The sequence below is a fragment of the Coturnix japonica genome, chromosome 2, assembly GCF_001577835.2.
Source record: "Coturnix japonica isolate 7356 chromosome 2, Coturnix japonica 2.1, whole genome shotgun sequence".
Classification (NCBI taxonomy): Eukaryota; Metazoa; Chordata; class Aves; order Galliformes; family Phasianidae; genus Coturnix; species Coturnix japonica.
This window is the reverse complement of record NC_029517.1, coordinates 29,823,544-29,843,203: the sequence shown is the minus strand read 5'-3', so window position 1 is coordinate 29,843,203 and position 19,660 is coordinate 29,823,544. Positions and strand designations below refer to the sequence as shown.

The window sequence follows — 19,660 nt, the reverse complement described above, 5'->3', positions numbered from 1 at the left end:
AAAAATCAGTAGCAGACTCACTGAGAATCGCCACGTTTTCTGTCTTTTTTTTTCTTTTTTTTTCCCCCTCTCCCAGAAACAATGTTTCAGGTCTCCAAATCATCGAGGTCATAAAACACTGTGTTGAATGTCCAGGAAGAGGAACAAAGTAATATATGGGATGGAGGAGGAAATCTAGCGTCTGCTTCTTACACGGTCCTTTGAATTGGTGTTTGTAAACCTGCGTTGGTAGTAGTGGAGAGAAGAAAACCTCCAAATTCTGCCGGGGGAATCATTTTCAGCTGCGACCCAGGACAGTGTGCAGCAGGGAGGACTCCCCTTCAGCCCTCCCGAAGCACATTGAGTCAGGTATTCAGCCGTCAAGGAGTTACTATTCTCAAGAATTAATTAGTTTCCCCACTGCAGACACGAAGTTAATTGTTAAACAGTAGTTTTAGCATTAACTTGACCATTAATACTAATAAAGATGTTCATAGAAACAGGGTTTTGAAGCCAGTGGCCGTAGCTAGCGTTAAGGCATTTAAGCTGACTTATGATTGTGATTTATTGCTTTTGTAGTTTCTATTTGCTCAGGACTGCAACTTCTAAAGCCATCTTTCTGCTTTTGACGCAAAGCAGTCGATAACTTTTTACAACGGCCCCTAGAAAGACTTGCTCTGCTTTTTTCAACATCTGCTCCATTCCCCATTAATTTCGGCCTCATTGTTGCAGGGGAACTTCTCTCTGTGTTTCTTTGATGGGACCTAAACGCTCTGTATTCAAAAGAGACATTAATCCGTTCTGTCCAGTGTATCTCAGCCTTGGTTTAGGTTTAGGACGAGAACTATGGAGTGCCCTATGGAGTTACACGTTGAGCTGCTAGCTGCAGTCTGGTAGTGTGCAGATAGTGCTCTCCTCTCTTTCAGAGCTGTATCATTTTTATTCCAGTTCCTAGTGAGGGATAATGTATGTGTGCCCTGTCACGAGCTTAGCGACTTCCCTATGAAAAATTGCAAATTCTTCCTCTGCCGTAATGTCACGCTGACTTTGCTGCACTGTCCACTAATATGCACTGTTACTGATGGCTTTAAATTCCAGTGGCCCACTTTTAAAGCCCAAGTGAGAGTAGGAAGGCATCCCCCTAGCAGTAAAAATCGCCTTCCGAAAGAAATCCCCTTCCCTTCTGCTCAGTGGAGTGCAGGTGAAACGCTAAGGGGGAATATGCAGTTGGCTGAAAGTTTTCTTCGAGCTCATGGGGGGTGGTGGAAAGATTTAGGTAAAGATATACACATCACAGAGTATAATGCTGGAGTCACAGGACTCGGTCAGGAACACGTTAAAAGCGCGATCCGTCCGATACTCTGTGACTCCTTCCAGAAAAGTTGGGTGAGATTAGGGCTTCTTTTGTTTGTTTAGCTTATTGTGTCAATAGCAGAAGTTAAACAGCCTTGCAGGGAAGATGTGATGTGTTCACACACAGGCGAGGCAGGCTCGCTGGGCAGGTTCGGGGGCCGAATAGGGCTTCTTCTTCTTTTTCTTTCTGTTTTTTTATTATTTATTTATTTTTCTCTTATTTTTTATTTATTTTTTATTCTTTTCCCCCTCAGGCAGAGAGCTCCCCCTCCCCATTTCTTTTTTTTTTTTTTTTTTTCATCATTAGAAACCTATAATTTTGTGCATCACTCAAAGGAGCTGCATAGGAAATGCGTAAGCACAGGTTTAACAGTGAGGTCCCAAAAGGTTTTGCAAAATTCGGAGGCAAGCCAGTGAAGGAAGGTGTGTGCTCCATAGTGTGGTACATGGACAAAAATCAACTAACCACTTAGAAGAGACCCTTTTTTGCCTTTGTCAGGTAATTATAGGTCTTTTTAGTTTCTGCAGGAGCCCCGATGTAGCGTGTGGGAGGCAGCAAGCCCTGCACAATGGAGGGCAGAGGCGGCTGGGATCGGGGGGGTGGGGGGGAGGCCGGGAATCGTCCCGTGTAAGAAGGGAGCTGAAAAGAATGGCGTTAAGGTTTGGGCTTTCTTTGGGGCTTGCAGAGAACGTGCGACGTGGGGCAGCGCGGTGGCCCGGGGAGCAAATGCCGGTTAATTAGGCTAAGTATCAGAGTGCGGTGCGATCCCACGGCGCGAGAAGGATTCCTCCGACTTTCCGATGGGCTTTGTATGAAGAAATGCTGGTGTTGGATGAAAGAGGCTTGAACCAGCCCCCCCCCATCCCTTCCCCCCCAGGCAGCTCCAGCTCTTGATTGAATTTTTTTTTCTTTTTATTTATTTATTTGTTTGTTTGTTGTTGTTCCATCCCTTTAAACTCTCCTCTAACGTAGCAGGCTAAGGCTCGAAAAAGCCACGTCTCGCTCTCAAGAAACCCCGCTCCTTCAGTGATTCCCTATTTCAAATAAAAGGATTTAAGTTGACGTATGACCACGTGAGCACATAATACAGCGCATTATTGTGGCATTTGGAGTGGAGACCCGGTCTGGCTCCGTCTGCGATTACGCTTTTCCAGTTTCTGTTCAGAGCAAGCACTGCTTTCTATTATTTCTTTTTTTTTTTTTCTCCTGCCCCCATCACCGTCCCCTCAAGAGCTGCCCATTCCGCTGACAGCTTTCGTTCCTTATGGAAAGCTTATTGTCGAGCCGAGAGGACGAAATGCTTCGTTAGAAAGGATGGATTTTATTTTAAGGTATTTCCGTTGATTGTTCATTTATGTGGTGAGTTATTGCTGTTCGAGGCAAAGGTCAGTAGAAAAGGCTGAAGTGAGTGCGTGTGTGTGCGTGCGTGTGTGTGCACCGGGGCCGGGCTGCTTCCCCCTTTGTTTCAATTTGCTGCGGTAAATATTCCGCTCTCCCCTCGCAGAGAGCGGAGCTGCTTTATTTATTTTTCTCCATAGAGATCCCACACTGCTGCTGATGGCCAGCTGCCTCCGCTCCGGCCCCTCGATTGCCATCTTATCGTTATTTATGGCCGGCGGGAGACGGGAAGGCTCCTTTTAGCGTTTTTGGCATGTGGATGAGGATGATTCTTTTTATTATTATTATTTTTAATTCAAATACATTTGGTTTTGTTCGGTTGCTGCGTTTGTTTACTTATGTATTTGCGAGGATCGGGGCTGGAGGGGGGTGGGGGGTGGGGGATGCACACGGGCTGGGGTCGCTCTCGGGTGTGCGACGGAGGTTGTTTTATGCGCGTTTGTTCGGCCGATGCCGAGCTGGAAATTGACGAATACGCGATTGTGCTGCCATTTTATTTATGATGCTTCGGTGGTGCTTTGCTTGCCGTGCGCGGAGGGCTGCCCGGGCGCTCAGCTCTGTGCAGCGGGTTCCCCATCCCGAATGAACCGAGGCTCCTCTTTGGTCCTCCTCGGTGAGGAGAAGCTGAGCCGAGAGGCAGCAGCGTCTTCCAGCAATAAGAAGCCTCAGAAGTACGGTGGGGTTTTATTCAATTTGATTTTGTTTGGGTTTTGGTTTTGTTTTCTTCTGGAAAGCAAGAATAACGGGGGTAAGAGAGGAAATCAGCCTCTAAGTGAACGTATCGCTGGTCATAAATTCATATCCATGCACTCTTTTCGATAAATACGTACATATCGTATGTATAAATATATGTATATACGTATAAGTGTGTCTATGTAACCACACTGTAAGGAATGAACTTAAAGAGGAGGGCAAAATGTTAGATAAAGTGACACTGCCCCGGCGGGTCTCCGCTTTGGGAAAGGTCACAGCTCCGAGGCTCTGTCCTCCAATTTGGTCAGAGCCTATTTCTGCGGTACCAATTTGTCCCCAGTTCCTGGTGCTTCCGTGACACGTTTTCTAGGGGTCAGAAAGAGGGAAGGAGGCAGAAAAGCGAAGGACGAGATAGAAAACGAGTTGAAAACAAACAGCAAAAAGAAGGGTGTTTCCACGTGAACCTATTCGCGGCCGTTCTGTGGAGACCTCGGGGGCAGAGATGTTAGCGCTGCTTTCTCGCCTTCTCGCTTTTTAAGTGGCTCTCAGAACACAACTGACCCAAACAACTGCTGATTCCCTCTCGTCGTGCTGAACCAAACCCTGCGTCTCTTTCACTCGGGGCAGGAGAGCTGCTCCGCTCAGCAGCGTGTCTAAAAGCCAAGGTTAGTTTTGCCATGCTTTGAAATGGGCCAAAACGCGCCTCGAAAATAAAGCGTAAGCTTTAATTGCAGCTCCATTACTTGGCAGCGTTTCCTCTGATTTATGACCCAGCTCGGATGCATGTTGACCCAGTTAAAACACTCATAAATAACACGGTCCTGCTCCGGAGCATAAGAAAGGAGAGTTCTGTACAGAGGGCTATCTCGGCGGCTTGGGTAAATAGCCTCGCTCTGCTGAGCAAAGAACGAACTGTTCGTGGAAATTCTCTGGTGTTAGAGGCTATAAAGAACGACTGGGATTTAGCACGGCTGCTCGAACTGCTTTCCTGCCTAGACCCTCTGATATCCCCTCCTAAAAGCCCTACCGACCTGCAGGATTCGTCCCGCAGCTCCCCGCCTTGCTGTTTAGACCCATAGAGATTCCCCAGAATCAACCTTGAATGATATTCGAAGCATCCCGGGATAAAGAGATTTCCAGGCACCGTTTTATTGGGAAACTAAGACAGTACAGGATCCCGAAAACTGAACTTTTAGGGGAAGAAAAAGAGAGTCCTCCCTCAGTCAGGAGTCAGCCCCAAAGATCCCTCTCAGAGCCCTATCGCTCTCTGCGGAATGTGGCAGAAAGAAAATATTCGGCCCCTGAGAGGGAAAGGCAGATAAAAGCAGCGGGGGCTGTGCGGTGGGACACTTATCCCTCCATCATAAGGCACATTATGAAAAAAAAAGAGATCATCTTCTCGTGTTTAAAATGACCTCTTTGGGGAGAGAGGGGGCGTGGGGAAACGGGCTAAGAGGCAAAACGCTCTTCGCAGGCGGAAAAGACGAATGGAGGAAATACCTCGCTATCCCCATGAACTACTTCGGTTCTCACCATTAAAGTCCCTCGCAAATCTCTCCAGTTTTACAAAGCAACCCCCACCCCCCCATCCCCCCGTCTCCGTCCCCACTTTCAGATACAGACATGGTGTCAGAATATCCGGCTCCGAAGTTATAAAGCCCTCAGAGGGAAGGACGGCACCCGCTCTCGGCAACGCTCCCTGCCCGGCCCGGCCCGGTCCCGGCGTCCGTAGGTTTCTTAATCCTCGGTGCTCCCTCCGCCACATTCTCCTTTTTATTCCGAGGGGCTCCGTCGGGGCTCGGAGGTGCCTCTCGCTATTCTGTCGGGCACCGGGGCGAGCGACGGCTCAGCAGTTTCAGAAGAAAGTGTGCGGTTGATTATTGACTAAAAAGACTTTTCTTCCGATGCCACATTCACGGGGTTGTTTGAAGCAAAATGCATACGCGGGATTTTTGCTTCTCCTCTCCTCCTACGCTGCCCGCTTCCCCTTTCATGTGGTGCCTTCTCACTTGTGCCATAAGGAGCAAGTGTTTTCTGTTTTAGTGCTCTGTTTACAGCTTTGGTGCATGAAGTCATAAATCTTGCATAGCCATAAATGACAAAAACCATTGGTATGCGTAAGAGGCCACCCCAGCCTTATAGTGCTTTTTATTTCCCTCTTCCCCCTCGCTTTGTTTGTGCTTTAGGACGACGCCGGGCTCCCTCGTGCTTTTAACGGACTGGTTATATTTTTAATACCTTAATTAACGAAGTAACGCCAAATTTACACCTCGGCGCTACGCGGAGCACCCGCTCTGTCTCGGAGCCCACAGCCCGAGGGGCAGGGTCTGCAACTTGCTTTCAATCCTCGCGTGAGCACCCGCTTTGCACTGGTTCTGCTGTGTTGCTCTTGCACAAAAAAGTGGGGGTACCCCCCCACGCAAAGCGGGGAAAAAAAGAAGAGAGAGCTTTCCCCGAGGAGCTGGAGGCGGGGAGGGGCTTTGCGGGGTCCACGTCCACGCGGAACTGCAGCCCACACGTCCCCACGGTGCTTAGGGTACCCGGCCCGGCTGTGCGGCACATGGGGGGGAGGGGGGGGAAATGATGGGAGAAGAGCCTCTGTGCCCGTCCCGAGCGCTGGGGATATTTGGGGGGCGGGGGGGTTCTGTGTGTACATCTGTGTGTGTGTGCGCTCACGCATGCATGAGTTAATAATTAGTAACTCTAATGATTTCCAGCGTGGCTCTGCGAGCATTGCCCAGAGCGGGGATCCTGGTGGGCTTTGGTTGGCTCTCCGGACCCGGACCCGGCGCTCTGGGCCGCTCCCCCCATCCCCGGCGCTCAGCCGGGCTGTGCGGGGCTCCGGGCGGCGGGGAGCGGCGGAGGGGCTATTGCAAGGCCGCCCCCAAACCCGCTCGTGAGAGGGACAAAACAAACAACCCCGCCGCAGAACCCCGGAGGCCGGTGAGAGCGACCCTTTGTGAGAGCCGTTTGTCTTCATTAGCATAATTTTCCTGGACTTTGGTGACGCCCGGGTGCTGGGTGGGGGGGGCCGCACTCCTTCCCTGCCACACTCCTTCCCTCCTTCCCCCAGGCTTCCCAAGGCGGCAGCCTTTCTTTCTTCCTGCCTTATAATTTTATTTTTTTCCTTCCCCCCCAACCCCCACTCCCCCCCTTTCTCCCTTCCTTCCCCTCCTTCCCATTCCCTTCAGGCGTGGGGAGCGGCCCTGGGAAACGTCCCCATCCTCCGCTCTCTGAGCAGGGGGACAGGGACAGGGGTAGGGTGGGCAGCGGCGAAGCGGGAGGGAGCCGGGGAGGCGGGGGTCGGGAGCAGCCGTCCCCATCCCGCACGGGGCCGGGCTCTCCCCTCCCGGCCGGCACAGAGGAGCTGAGACGGTGCCCATCCCTCAGCCTCAGGGACTCGGCCGGGCCAGATCAATCTCTGCTTGCCGGTCTGTGTCGCTGAGGCTCCTAAAAAAAATCCGGGTTGGAGGATCCTTAAAAAAACAAAAAAAAAAAAAAAGCCAAAAAAAAGCTTCCGCCTCAGTCGTCAGAAGTTAAGGTAAGCAGGCCACAAATACGCTGCTATCAGTCGTGAATGGCGGAGTTTATGTCCCAGTGATTTATGACCGTAGACTTAAATGTCGGTTCAAGAAGAGTTCACAAGCTGGGGCTTCCTTCCAGGCAGTGACTGATACCCTTACACTTCGTGTTCAGGCAGCTCTCTCTCCTCTCCCCCCACCCCCTCACCTCTTCTCAACTTTGTCTTTATCTTTCAGGAAATCTTTCTTGGGGGGCTGCTGTTTTTTTGCGTCCCGGAGTCAGAGTTTGGGGCTCGGCCGGCAGCGGCAGGGGAAAGATGCGGTGTATTTAGGGACGGGGAAGGGGGAGGTAGGGGAGAGCGGAGCCGAGGAGCGGGGAGGCGAGGGGGACATGCCTGGGGGAGGCAGCTTTCATCTGCTGTCTCCGGGCTGTCTGGCGGGGGGAAGAGGCCGGTAAAGGGCTGAGAGGTGTACTGCGCAAATGGGGATGGATGGACCCGCTAAAACGGGCGCTGGGCAAATCTGGGGGCCCAGTTCTTTTCGGCCTTTTGTCTTCGGTGGGGACGAGGAGCGCTTTTCTCATCTCAGTCACCAGTTTAGGTGGCAAACCTTTCGCCTTCCGCCCTCCCCCCCCGGCCTGCTCCCGTTTGGGTGCTGCTATTATCCGCTCCTTGTCGCAATAAATCCCGCTAGCGCTGTTTTCGCGAGTAATGGCCGTGCGCTGCTCAGGTTACCCTAACTTTTAGGAAGTGATTAACTCCCGCAGCCAAAGGCGGGGGCCGATTTTCCTTTGCTGGCTGGCGGCCGAATTTTCATTAATATTTTCCCTTCGAGGCGCAGCCGCCCATTGTCGGCGCGGCGGGCGCACAGCTTTGCGCGGAACATTGCGCGGCCGCCGCTCTGCCCGCCGGCGGCACCCGGCAAACCTGGGGGCTCCAGGGGAAGGCGAAATGTTTGGTGTGGGCATCATGAAAGGCCGGTTGTTTCCTTCCTGTCGTTGCGGTGCCTATGTTCCCTCTTTCTGAAGGAAAGGAATTGAGAAAAATCACACCAGGCCCAGCTATCGTTAGGAAAGAGAGGCGAGGAGCTGGTGATGGTGTCCGCGTCTCAGATCTTGATTGTCTTATTAGCTTAATAACAGCCGGAGAGGTTGATTAGTGCAATAATGGAGCTGCCGCCTTGCTGTAGGTGCGTTACTTTCATTTGGTTGGGATGTAACAAAGGAAAGGCTGTTTTCTAAGAACTTGTATAACTTGAAAGGCGCAGAATGAGATCGTTTGGTGCATGTGTTACCTAAGACATTTCGCCCCTAAGCATTTGTCGTCGTTAGATGTTTTGGGGGAAAATAGCCAGCTGCTTAAGAGCGGGGGAAGTGGCAAAGAGATCAGAGCTGTTCTGACCCGAAAGAATGAAGCTGTTGGTCAGGAAGGGGAGAGGGGACGGCGAGCAGCAAGCTGTGATTTCTGAGAACAATGTATGTGCGTGTGGGACGAGCTGCTGGATGGGAGATGGCGTACAGGTCTCCTCTCTCAGTAGTGCGGGCCATTCTTGGGCCGGTTATTTTCAGGTAGGTAAGCAGGGGAATTTAACTTGTAAAAAATAACAGAGAACAGAAGGACTGAGAGAGCAGAAAGAGAGGGGAGAGAAAAGGATTCGCCCGGGCAGGAGCAGCATTCTCTGGGTCGGTGTCCACCCTCTCCCCAGCCAAGTGACCCTCATACATCAAATTACATAGCAGCTTCCAAGACAGAACCTATTATCGCTAAGTTGGAAGGAAAGTTCAAGCCGTGGTCATGGAGATGAACGCTGGTTTTTCAGGTTCCTGGTGTTTTGTTGGTTGTTTTTTTCTTTCTTTCTCTCTCTCTCTCTCTCTCTTTTTTTTTTTTTTTTTTTTTCCTCCAATCCATCATGTTTTAACAGGTAGAATCTGGCTGATTCCACGAAAAGTTACTGTCTTGAAATAACTGCTAAAAAACAACAGCAGAAGCACCCAGCTTGCCCCTGCTGGCCTTGCTGAAGGGGCTTCGAGACGGGCTGGGTCCGGTGGGGGCTCCAGAGCAGCTCGCGGGGGAAGGGAAGGGAGTCAGGTTGTAGCACTACGATATTGAAGGGCTGTGGGGGTGACGGGGTGGCCCCGGTATCGCTCCAGGGCCGAGCAGGAGCCGCTGCGGGGCTCGCCCGGGCAGGAATCGCTGGTGCCCGGGTGCTTGACCCGGGCGGCTGGAGGCGGTGTGCGAGCACGGAGGGGAGAAGGCACCGGCTTTGTTTATTTTCCTATCGAGCGTTTCATAGACGAGCCAAAATCCGTCACTTGGGATGTGTGTGTAAATATCTCTGGCTGAAAAACCTTTCCACCCCGCTCCTGCCCCCTGCCACACGTAGACAGGAACAATTTCATGTATTTCTTTGAAGCCGGATGGAGAGCCGTAACGTGGAGAGAAAGGCTAAAAATAAAAAGACGCCAGTTACAGGGGAGGGTTTGGTTGTAGAGCTGGAACGGAGCAAGAGCCCAGCCCCTTTGCATTAGTGATTCCTCAATCACCCTTATCACAGAGACTGGTATTAAAACAGCCTCGCGGTGATAAACGACCGACCCCTTTGCCGTGTGGTGCCCTGCCCTGGTTCTTAAGAAGAAAGGAAGGAAAAACCCTAGAAAGACCCTATCCCGGTGCAGCAAAGCACATATTTGTAACTGCCAGTAAATCCAGGCAGCTTTTGCATCGAAACACTCTGCGCCTGAGGCCAAGTCATGCTGCTAAATATTGCTGACCACTTTTTCTTTTATGGCTTTCATGTCACTTAGCTATTGAAAGTAAGATGGATTTGCACCATTTCTTCACCCTGCTCTGCTCTCCCCACACCCCAGGTCTGCCCGGAGCGGCCATTGGAGGAGCAGCGCCACGTGACAGAGGGGTGCCAATGTTATTCTCCAAGGGTGTCAAGACCCTGTCAGTTTGCGAAATAAATATTGGGAAACAACGAAATGCAAAAAGCGACCTACTACGACAGCTCTGCAATCTATGGTGCCTACCCCTACCAAGGAGCAAATGGTTTCACTTATAATGCGAGTCAGCAGCAATATCCTCCATCTTCGTCACTTGTGGAAACTGAGTACCACCGCCCCGCGTGCTCCCTCCAGTCCCCTGGCAGCGCCGTGTCCCACCACAAGGCCAATGACATCAGTGAGAGTTGCATGAGGACCCTCCCCAACCAGCCTCTGCAGCCCCCTGGCCTCACAGACCCGCAGGCCCCACCGCAGCCACCTCCGGCCCCGCAGGCACAGCCTCCACCTCCGTCCTCGGCCTCACCATCTCAGAATGCCAGCAGCAACCCTGCCCCGGTCAACCCCACTAAGAGCCCGGCTCTTAACTCACCCACCGTGTCCAAACAGATATTCCCGTGGATGAAAGAGTCTCGGCAAAACACAAAGCAGAAAAACAGCAGTTCCAGTTCAGGTATGAAACATGTCACCTTCACGTGTCCTGTGGGGGAGCGGGGGTTGGGGGGAAGAGGGCAGCCCTGGGCACCTTTGCTTTTGGGAAGGAAGGGAGGGCTGGGGGCTTGTTTTCCTCCCTGGGTTGCCCCACATGGTCTTGTTGGCTTGCAATGGGATCTCAGTGACCAAACAACCCCCTGGGATCTTTCCCAGCCTTGCAGGATGGATCCAGCGTGATTTGGTTTCCTTGCAGCTCAAGTGCCCTCCTGCATCTATCACATTTCATAGGTAATCCCCCATCCAGTAAATCACACCAGTGCCGAGCAGCCCAGGCCCCAAGCCAGGGGCCTGTCCCGAGTACTTTGTTGGCACAGTGCTGCTAGATTAATAAGACAGTGACCTATCTCTGCTGAAGTGTAACGTGAATAAAATAGCTCATAATCATGTGCAGTTGGGATCAATGCCCTGTGTGCAGTCAGAACCTCTTCCTACTTTTACAGGCTGATTGGCAAATTTACAAGACTGGTAAACAAAAGTCTTTGGAAGTGCCATAAACTTTAGCCCATAAAATATTATTTGAGGGATGGTAGTGTACATTAACACTTTTATTACTCAAGGAAACCCAAATCAGTAACACCAGCACTAGCTCCAGCGCCCAAGGGTTGTGTTTATACTTACTTCTTCCTCTTTTTCTCTTAAATGTGCCTTGGAAATAGGGTCCAAATCTTTAGCAAATGTCTTTGCCAGTGTACTTTTAAATCTCTGATAATATTGCTGTTTACAGACTTCCACAGAGTGTATTTATTTTATTAAAAAGCAATAACAGTTAAATATGCCTGTATGCCTTTATGCAAGCACCATATGCTCTTCTGATCTGCATCATACTTCCCAATCACTACCATATGTTTATGTTGGATGTGCAAGAAACACTATACTGCCAATTCTGTGTGTTACAACACTATCTGTAGATACCTGACCTTCAGACATCTATCTATAGCTGATGTATGTACAACAGGGTTATCAGAAGAAGGGGCTGTAGATCTCTACAGTTGTGGAGAAAGGATCTGAGCCTGGTATGTATGTGGAGCAATAGGTTCACCTTTAGAGTTTCTAAAACCTGCTTTATTTCCCTGAACCATTCTTATTCCTTTATGAAAAACTCAAGGCAAGTTGCATCCTGTCATTCTTTGCTGGAGCAAGTATAGCCATACAGTGGTACCAGTGAAGTAAAAGTAGCCTACTGGGGCTTGGAGCATGGTGTGGTTGAGCTCATGATGGGATTACTTGCTGCACATGTGGGCATCTCATGCCCAAGAGCTTGGCAGGTGCTGACATTGTTGGGCACTGTCTCTGGTTACTGTGTCTAGGTTTACCATCTGATTGTGTTCTTTGTGTGATTTACGTAGGTGAGAGCTGTGCTGGTGATAAGAGTCCCCCAGGGCAAGCATCTTCTAAGCGAGCCCGTACAGCTTACACAAGTGCCCAGCTGGTAGAACTGGAAAAGGAGTTCCACTTCAATAGATACCTTTGCAGGCCACGAAGGGTTGAGATGGCCAATTTGCTCAATCTCACAGAGAGACAGATCAAAATCTGGTTTCAGAACCGCAGAATGAAATACAAAAAGGATCAGAAGGGCAAGGGCATGATGACCTCTTCAGGAGGACAGTCCCCGAGCAGAAGCCCTGTCCCTCCAGCTGCTGGTGGATACCTAAACTCTATGCATTCTTTAGTAAACAGTGTCCCCTACGAGCCCCAGTCGCCTCCGCCATTTAATAAGCCTCATCAAAACACCTATGGCATCCCCGCATCGTATACTGCTCCTCTTAATAATTGCCCACCTCCTCAAAAGAGATACACGGGGACAGCAGCTGTGACACCTGAATACGATACTCATCCTCTTCAAGGCAACGGTTATGGGAATCCACATATACAGGGAAGCCCCGTCTACGTAGGGGGCAACTACGTGGAGACCATGACCAATTCCGGGCCTTCCATCTTTGGTCTAACTCATCTCTCTCATCCTCCTTCTGCCAACATGGACTACAGCGGGGCTGGGCCGATGGGCAACAATCACCACCATGGACCTTGCGACCCGCACCCGACATACACAGACCTTACAGCTCACCATCCTTCTCAGGGAAGAATTCAGGAAGCGCCCAAACTCACCCATCTGTAGGAGCCAGGAGTCACTAGGTGGAACGCAAAGCCCCGACCTTTTAAAGTACTCGCCCCTTCCTCTCTCTCTCTCCTCCCCGCCATGCGCCCTCCTCCCTTCTCTTACTTCTTTCTTTTGCTCATTTTAGTTTGTTTTGTTTCCTTTGGTAAAAGCGTTTTCTAGTTTATGTGACGTAGCAATATTTGTTGCTTGAATTGCTCTATAGTTTCACTAGTGGATATTTATCTTCTTGAACTGCAGCCTTGTGTCTCACTTTGGGAGCATACAGAGGCTTTCTACTTTACCTTCTACACTTTTATCAAAACAGGGTATATGAACAAATTTTCTATAAAAGGAGTTCTTAAATGTGAATTTGTTCGTACATGATTGATCCCATGGGGAAGCAATTTTTTTATTGCACTTCTTTTAAATAGCAAGAAAGACATCAGAAGCGCTTGGACAGGGTTTCCCTGGACAGTTATTGATACGTGTAAGTCTTTCAATGTGTGTATGCTGGTGAACATTCAGATTTATTTATATTAATTTTTTTTGTTGGTTTTTTTTTTGCAAACATTGAATAATCTAAGTGTTTAAAATTTTATTTATCCCCATTTGTTCATATTTATATATATATATAAAACAAAAAATCTGTACCCTGAATATTCAGGAGGTATTTACCTGGCCATGTGTTAGATGGCATATCAGCACGCGTAGGAAATATCATTTGAAAGGGAACTATAACTCCTTCATTAAAATGGTGATAACTGTGATGACGACGATGCAATAAAACCTGGGAGAAAGAAAGAAAAAGAGATCACAGCTTGAATAATTGATGCCTGTAACAGCCAGATAGGGGGAAAGAAGGCGTGTGAAGCTGAAAAGGCTTAGATTTGTGTTGAAAGTTATACATTCCTTGCTGCTCACGTTCTGAAAAAAGGAAAAAAAAAAAGAAAAAAAGAAAAAAAAAGAAAATAAAGTTTTTATTCTGAATAATAAAGAGTTAAGGCCACGTTATTTGCAGTGTGAGGAAGCGAGAGCCCTTCGTGACGTGGGGAGTCGGTGGGCTCGTCTGGAGCCCACACGGGGCTCCGCTCTCCCACCGCACGGCTCCGTAGTGCGTTTTTAGAGACAGAGAGAGGGATTTATTAGCATTATTTTTCCCATTGGGTTTCCCTGCCGCCTCCCCCATGCCCGGTGTGGAGGGCGGGGGCGCGGACCCGCGGGTGTGCACGCGGTGGGTGGGTGGGGGAGCACCGTGTGCGTGCACGAGCGTGTGCGCGGGGGCGAGCGCCGGGGCTGAGGCCCAACGAGGTGCGGTGCAGTGCGGAGGGGCCGCGTGGTGCCCGGTCTCCCCGAATAGGGACTGAGGAGAGCCGGGCGGAGGCCCCAGAGCCCAACCGCGGCTGTGGGATGGGTGCCGGGCACTGCTGCCTCTGGGCATATCTCCACCCCCACTGCCATTTTTCCCGGTTCCCTTAAAGGAGTGGGTTCCTTAAAGGAGTGGGTTCCTTAAAGGAGTGGGTTCTCTCTCGTCTTCCTTTTATTTTTATTATTACTGTTATAATTCTGGATTTGAATCTGGAGCTGTTTCCTGTTGGTCAAACCTCCTCCCTCCCCTCTGCAGCCTGAGGCTGTGGGGGAGGGGAATCCCGTGCTGCCTTTAATTCCCTCTTAACCCCCCCCCCCCCCGACTCCCCACCCACCCCCCCGCGTGTCCGTGTGTGTGCGTGTGCGCGTGTCGCGGGGCTGTGACAAGCGGGGTTGAGCGGGCACCCTCGGGGGTCTCCGGGCCGAGTCGATCCTAGTGAAGGCAGGAACCCCAACGCCGTATTTAAATGCCGTGTTTCTTCCTTCCAGGCCAAATGTCCGTAATTTGTAGACTGAAACTTGGAAGATAAATCAAAGCTGACCTTAATAGACTGGGTAAAATATCCCCGTGCGCGTTTATAGAGATGTATCCCTATGCCGTGTAGATAATCGCGCACGCTGTTTGCCATCTGTATCTTCCAGAGCAAAGAAAAAATGTCGCCATTTTGGTCGCACGCTGAAATATTATTAATCTTTGAGCTTTATCTTGTTCCCAGAGCCTCCCCTGCCTGATGCCGAAGCATTGCCACGCAACCGCGAATCTATAGAGAGCTTTTCTGCATAAGTAGATAAAGAGGGCTCGGGCAGAGAAAGGGATTGCGGATATATCCGCACCATGAGGTGCTTTACGGGCGGAGACGCATAACCGTGGAAGGAAGGGTTATTTCTTCCGATATTTCTCATCGAAACCCGATTGTCGCCCAGCACAGACCAAAGACCCGTTATTGCTTTGTAGGCAAAGAAGGCATTTTGGCACCGTCGCATGGCATCACTCTTTTCCACTTAGAGAATACAGACAATCCAAACGCCCCCCACCCTTCAGATAAGTGCCATAGATCAAACAAAAGGTAACGGTACGGGCGGTGAAGTCGGGTTGTGAGGCTTAGAGCCAGGATTGCATTACTGAAAATATCCATAGGGAAGGAATTCGGTTTTTCTTCCCCCTCCCACACCGAAGAAAGAAAAAGACAGGCGGCTTTGCCCCCTTCTTCTCTCTCCCCATCCTCAGAGCCTGCACGTTAGCAATACGAATTTGTATTTTTGCATTCGAGATCCCCCCCCGCCCCCGATTAAAAGATCCCTCTGGAGGCAGAAGTAATTGATTTGCCCAAGAATTTCGCGTCCCCCTCTCCAAAGGTTTTGTTCCAGGTGGTTTTTGTATTAGAACGACCACAAGGAACAAATGTGCAGAATAGAGACACCCACGCAGGTTTTACTCACAAAGACCGGTTAAAGTCCAAACCTCTCTCTTTATTATTTGCCATCCTGCTGTTAATTCCAATATTTTCGAGGGAAAAAAAAAAAGAAAGAAAAAAAAGAAAAAGAAAAAAATAATAATAAAAAGAGAAGAAAAAAAAGCAAAGCCCGACCCCGAGGAAGACGCAGAGAAGCAAAATAAAGCCGGGCTTTTCCCACAGCAGAGCAGCCCTCCAACAGCATATTTTAAAAGCAGCTTTTTTTCCTTGTTTACCCGCGTTTCTCGCTCTGCCTCTTTGCTCGGACACATTTGATCTCGGAAAGAGCAAGAAGCTCTAAATGTGTTCTTAAGGGCCAGAAGCTGTCAAACCTTTTGGCGGCCAAGATTGATCGCGCGCAGACACCACCAGAGCTTTGTTTGGACTAAAAGCAAGAAAATTAAACCCTTTGCATTTTCCAACAGCATCGATATTTGTAAGGCATCCCTTTCGAGGGATTAAATGACAAGTCTCGTTCTATATTTTATTTAAACAAGCAACCACCAAAAAGCCCATTTAAAGCCTCCCAGCCCCTCCCCTCCCCCTCTCTCCAATGCCTTCGCAGATATGCTACATCTTGAGGGTGCATTAACTTAAAACCGATTTTTAAAATGCACTTCGTGCAGTCTGGATGTAGAGCGGTCCGCTGAGTGCTTGGGGCTTGTTTTTTGTTCGTTATTTTTTTTCCTCTCCCCCCCCCCCATCCCATCCCTTCCCCCCCCTCCTTTCTTTTCTCTTTCTTCTGTTTCTTCTTTATTTTTGCAACGCGAAGAAGATGCTTTGCCGACCCCCCCCTTTTTGGCAACACCGAAAATGCAGAGCGACGGCCCCGCCCGGCGCTTCGATGCTCCCCGGCAGCTCGAGGACACGGACACCGCCCGCCCGCAGCTCCTGCCCCCGGCCCCCGGGACTCGTCGGGCAGGGGACGCCCCTGGCGTTGTCACCCGCTCTCCCGGTTGTGTCCAAAGCGTCCGAATTCGGGACCCGACAGAGCGGAGGCACATGGAAACGAAGGAGAGAGCCAAGCTTCGGAGACGAGAGCCGTGCCTCAGGTTATCACCCAGCAGCTCTTCCTGGCCCCGTGAAAACAAACCCGCTACCAACCCATATATTTCCTGGTAATCGAAAATACTCACCAGACCCAGCCTACTACGGTTATTAAGCAATTTATGCCAGCAGACGGGAGTATCGTTTGCAAGCTAAAGACACGGGATTTGGGCTTTTTTTTTTTCTTTTTCTTTTTTTTTTTCCTTTTCTTTCTTCTTTCTTTTTTCTTTTCTTTTTTTCTTTTCTTTCTTTTTTTTTTTTTTTTTTTTTTTTTTTTTTTTTTTAAAGAGGCACCATCCAGCCGCCTTTGCAGCCTCGCTATTTGGCTCGCCCAGAGCGGTGCTCGCAGGGCACGTTTTTGTGGTCCAATCCCTGGAAGGCAACTGGAGAGGGAATAGTCACGGAGCGCGGGGGTTGCTGCCTGCTGCCTGTTTGACTCTCCCCTTTAGAAGCAAGGTTGCTGAGGAAGATCCTCTTAAACAATGGCTCGGCACCGGCGGCCAATTGTTCTCCGTACTGTACAATAGATGGCCACCAAAAAAAAAAAAAAAAAAAAAAAAAAAAAAAAAAAAAAAGAGAGAGAGAGAAAAGGAAAAAAAAAAAAATCTAAAGGAAAAAGAAAAATACATTAAAAAGAAAAAGGAGCCCATGGAGGCTGAGTCTAAAGCGAGAAAGTAGTTTTGAAGGAAGTGCCGTTCCCCAGGAAAAAAAAAATCAAGACTTGAGACTCCTGCCTGGGTGCAACTTCTTATGTGGGGGCCTGGCGGTGTCAAAACTTTGAAGATTAATGGACGACTTTGTTAATGACTCACGGCGTCAGATTGAGGTGCTTAAATGATTTGTGAGGTGCAAAGCGCTTTCCTGACAGTCCCAAACAATGAAGGGAGAGTGAGCGGGCGGAGGCGAGGAGGCAGCGGGCTGCAGGACGGGCGCACACACGCGGGGACACACGGACACACGCACACACCCCCGTAGTCGCCGCACCAACGCACCCCCTCGTCCTCCCCCCCCCGCCCCGATCATTTCAGATCAGGACGCCGAGGGGATAGATGCGGGAGATATCGTTTCCCTCTTTAAAAAAAGTGTAAATAAAGCCTTTCTGGCCCCCAATGAGGCGTTCCTTCCCGACTTTTTTGGATCAATCAAACAGACAGTGGCTTCTTTTGATTAAAGCCCAAATTGTCATTGGGCAGAGGCAATCATGTGACAGCCAATTCGGTCCAATTTCAACCTTGTCTCCATGAATTCAATAGTTTAATAGTAGCACGGTCCCCATACGGCCGTAATCAGTGAATTAGAAAAAAAACACCCCACCAGCGATCTTCTATGATATATTTTTTTTCTCCTCTCTCTCCTTTTTCCTGGGCCTTCCCCCCCCGAGCCCCCGGCATCCGAGGGAACTTTTTCTCCGCGGGGGCTGCGAGTTGAAGGCCATGAATTTCGAATTCGAGCGAGAGATCGGTTTTATCAATAGTCAGCCATCGCTTGCTGAGTGCCTGACATCTTTTCCCCCTGTCGGTGATACATTTCAAAGTTCATCAATCAAGAACTCGACGCTTTCACACTCGACACTGATTCCTCCTCCTTTCGAGCAGACCATCCCCAGCCTGAACCCCGGCGGCCACCCTCGCCACAGCGGCGGCGGCCGCCCCAAGGCGAGCCCCCGAGCCCGCAGCGGCAGCCCGGGCCCCGCCGGCGCCCCGCCGCCCCCGGAGTACCCCTGGATGAAAGAGAAAAAGGCGTCCAAGCGATCCTCGCTGCCGCCCGCCTCGGCCTCCGCCTCAGCCGCCGGACCCGCCTGCCTCAGCCACAAAGGTCAGTCCCGGGGCTCGCCGCCCCCCGGCCGCCCGCAGCCCCCGCTCGGACGGGGCTCCGCGCGGAGCCCAACTTTCCCGAGTCGCCCCAACGCGGGATGATTTATTTGAGTTGGAGCTGACCTCTCTTGTCTCGCTGTCCTAGAGCCGGGCTATTTGACAGTAATGAAGAGTGATAGATTGCTCCCGCTCAGCTCGGCGGCTGATGCATTAATTATCAATCGCGCGATGGCCGATATAAAGTTGGCCGCGGCGTGGGGAGGGCGAAGAGCGGGGGGCGCGGGGCGCGCCGAGGGGCCGGGGGGCTCCGGGCGCCGCACAATGGGGTCCCGCGGCCGAGGGCGGCCATTTTGTTGCAGTCGCTATTTTATGCCGTGAGGACATATAGATAGAGAGGCGCTTCCACTCAGAGGGAGAGGGAGAAGCCCTGCCACCCCTTCCAGCCCGGGCCACGAGGGGCTCGGGGGCCGCGGTGCCATCCGCGCTTTTCCTCGACGTGTGAGCGAGGCGATGCTTCGCCTCCGCTCTTCGCTGCGCTCCGGGGCGCGTGTGCGTGTGGTGGTGGTGGCGGTGGTTCGCCTTCTCTTTTTCTTTTTTAACAGACCCCCTTGAAATCCCCGATAGTGGCAACGGTGGATCTAGGCGGCTGAGGACGGCCTACACCAACACGCAGCTCTTGGAGCTGGAGAAAGAATTCCACTTCAACAAGTACCTCTGCAGACCCCGCCGGGTCGAGATCGCAGCGCTGCTGGATCTGACCGAGAGGCAAGTGAAGGTCTGGTTCCAGAACCGAAGGATGAAACACAAGAGGCAGACCCAGTGCAAGGAGAACCAGAACGGCGAGGGGAAATTTAAGGGCTTGGAGGACCCTGAGAAGGCGGCGGAGGACGAGGAGGAGGAGAAAGCCCTCTTCGAACAAGCCCTCGGCACCGTCTCGGGAGCGCTGCTGGAGAGGGAGGGGTACGCGTTTCAGCAGAATGCGCTCTCGCAGCAGCAGGCGCAGAATGCGCACAATGGCGAATCCCAAAGTTTCCCCGTTTCGCCTTTAACGAGCAATGAGAAAAATCTGAAACATTTTCAACACCAGTCACCCACTGTTCAAAACTGCCTCTCAACAATGGCCCAGAACTGCGCAGCTGGCCTCAACAATGACAGTCCTGAGGCCCTCGAGGTCCCCTCTTTACAGGACTTTAACGTTTTCTCTACAGATTCCTGCCTCCAGCTTTCAGACGCGGTTTCCCCCAGTTTGCCGGGCTCTCTGGACAGCCCCGTAGATATCTCCGCTGACAGCTTTGACTTTTTTACAGACACGCTCACCACGATTGACTTGCAGCATCTGAATTACTGAGAAATTAAAGCCGTCCTCTCCCAGGGTCCTGCCTTCTCCTCCTCATTCCTCCCCTTTATTATTTTTTATCCCCCCCAGTGAATTAATTTTATT

At 50.8% G+C, this 19,660-nt stretch overlaps 2 protein-coding genes and 1 long non-coding RNA gene across 6 annotated transcripts in view; 2 read left to right on the top strand and 1 right to left on the bottom strand.

The window, feature by feature from the left end:
- Positions 1 to 13,482, top strand: part of HOXA3 (homeobox A3) — a 44,015-nt gene extending 30,533 nt beyond the window's left edge. For 3 of the 4 annotated variants that reach the window (XM_015853753.2, XM_015853751.2, XM_015853750.2), the window contains 2 exons: positions 9,812 to 10,400; positions 11,788 to 13,482. In XM_015853753.2, coding sequence (XP_015709239.1) covers positions 9,929 to 10,400; positions 11,788 to 12,557 — 1,242 coding nt within the window. In that variant the 5' untranslated portion in view covers positions 9,812 to 9,928 and the 3' untranslated portion in view covers positions 12,558 to 13,482. Of the gene's footprint in view, positions 1 to 2,271; positions 2,665 to 9,811; positions 10,401 to 11,787 lie in introns of those variants that run through there. The other variant, XM_015853754.2, reaches the window with a different exon arrangement.
- LOC116653041 lies at positions 2,635 to 5,471 on the bottom strand. The gene is made up of 2 exons (XR_004306441.1): positions 5,048 to 5,471; positions 2,635 to 3,457 (listed from the first exon to the last, which is right to left on the bottom strand). It is a non-coding gene; the product is annotated as an uncharacterized LOC116653041 (long non-coding RNA).
- A 3,520-nt stretch (positions 13,483 to 17,002) lies between the features above and the next one.
- HOXA2 (homeobox A2) lies at positions 17,003 to 19,654 on the top strand. The gene is made up of 2 exons (XM_015853893.2): positions 17,003 to 18,220; positions 18,822 to 19,654. The coding sequence occupies exons 1-2, from the start codon at positions 17,839 to 17,841 to the stop codon at positions 19,565 to 19,567; spliced, it is 1,128 nt and encodes a 375-aa protein (XP_015709379.1). The 5' UTR covers positions 17,003 to 17,838; the 3' UTR covers positions 19,568 to 19,654.
- Positions 19,655 to 19,660: the final 6 nt, after the last annotated feature.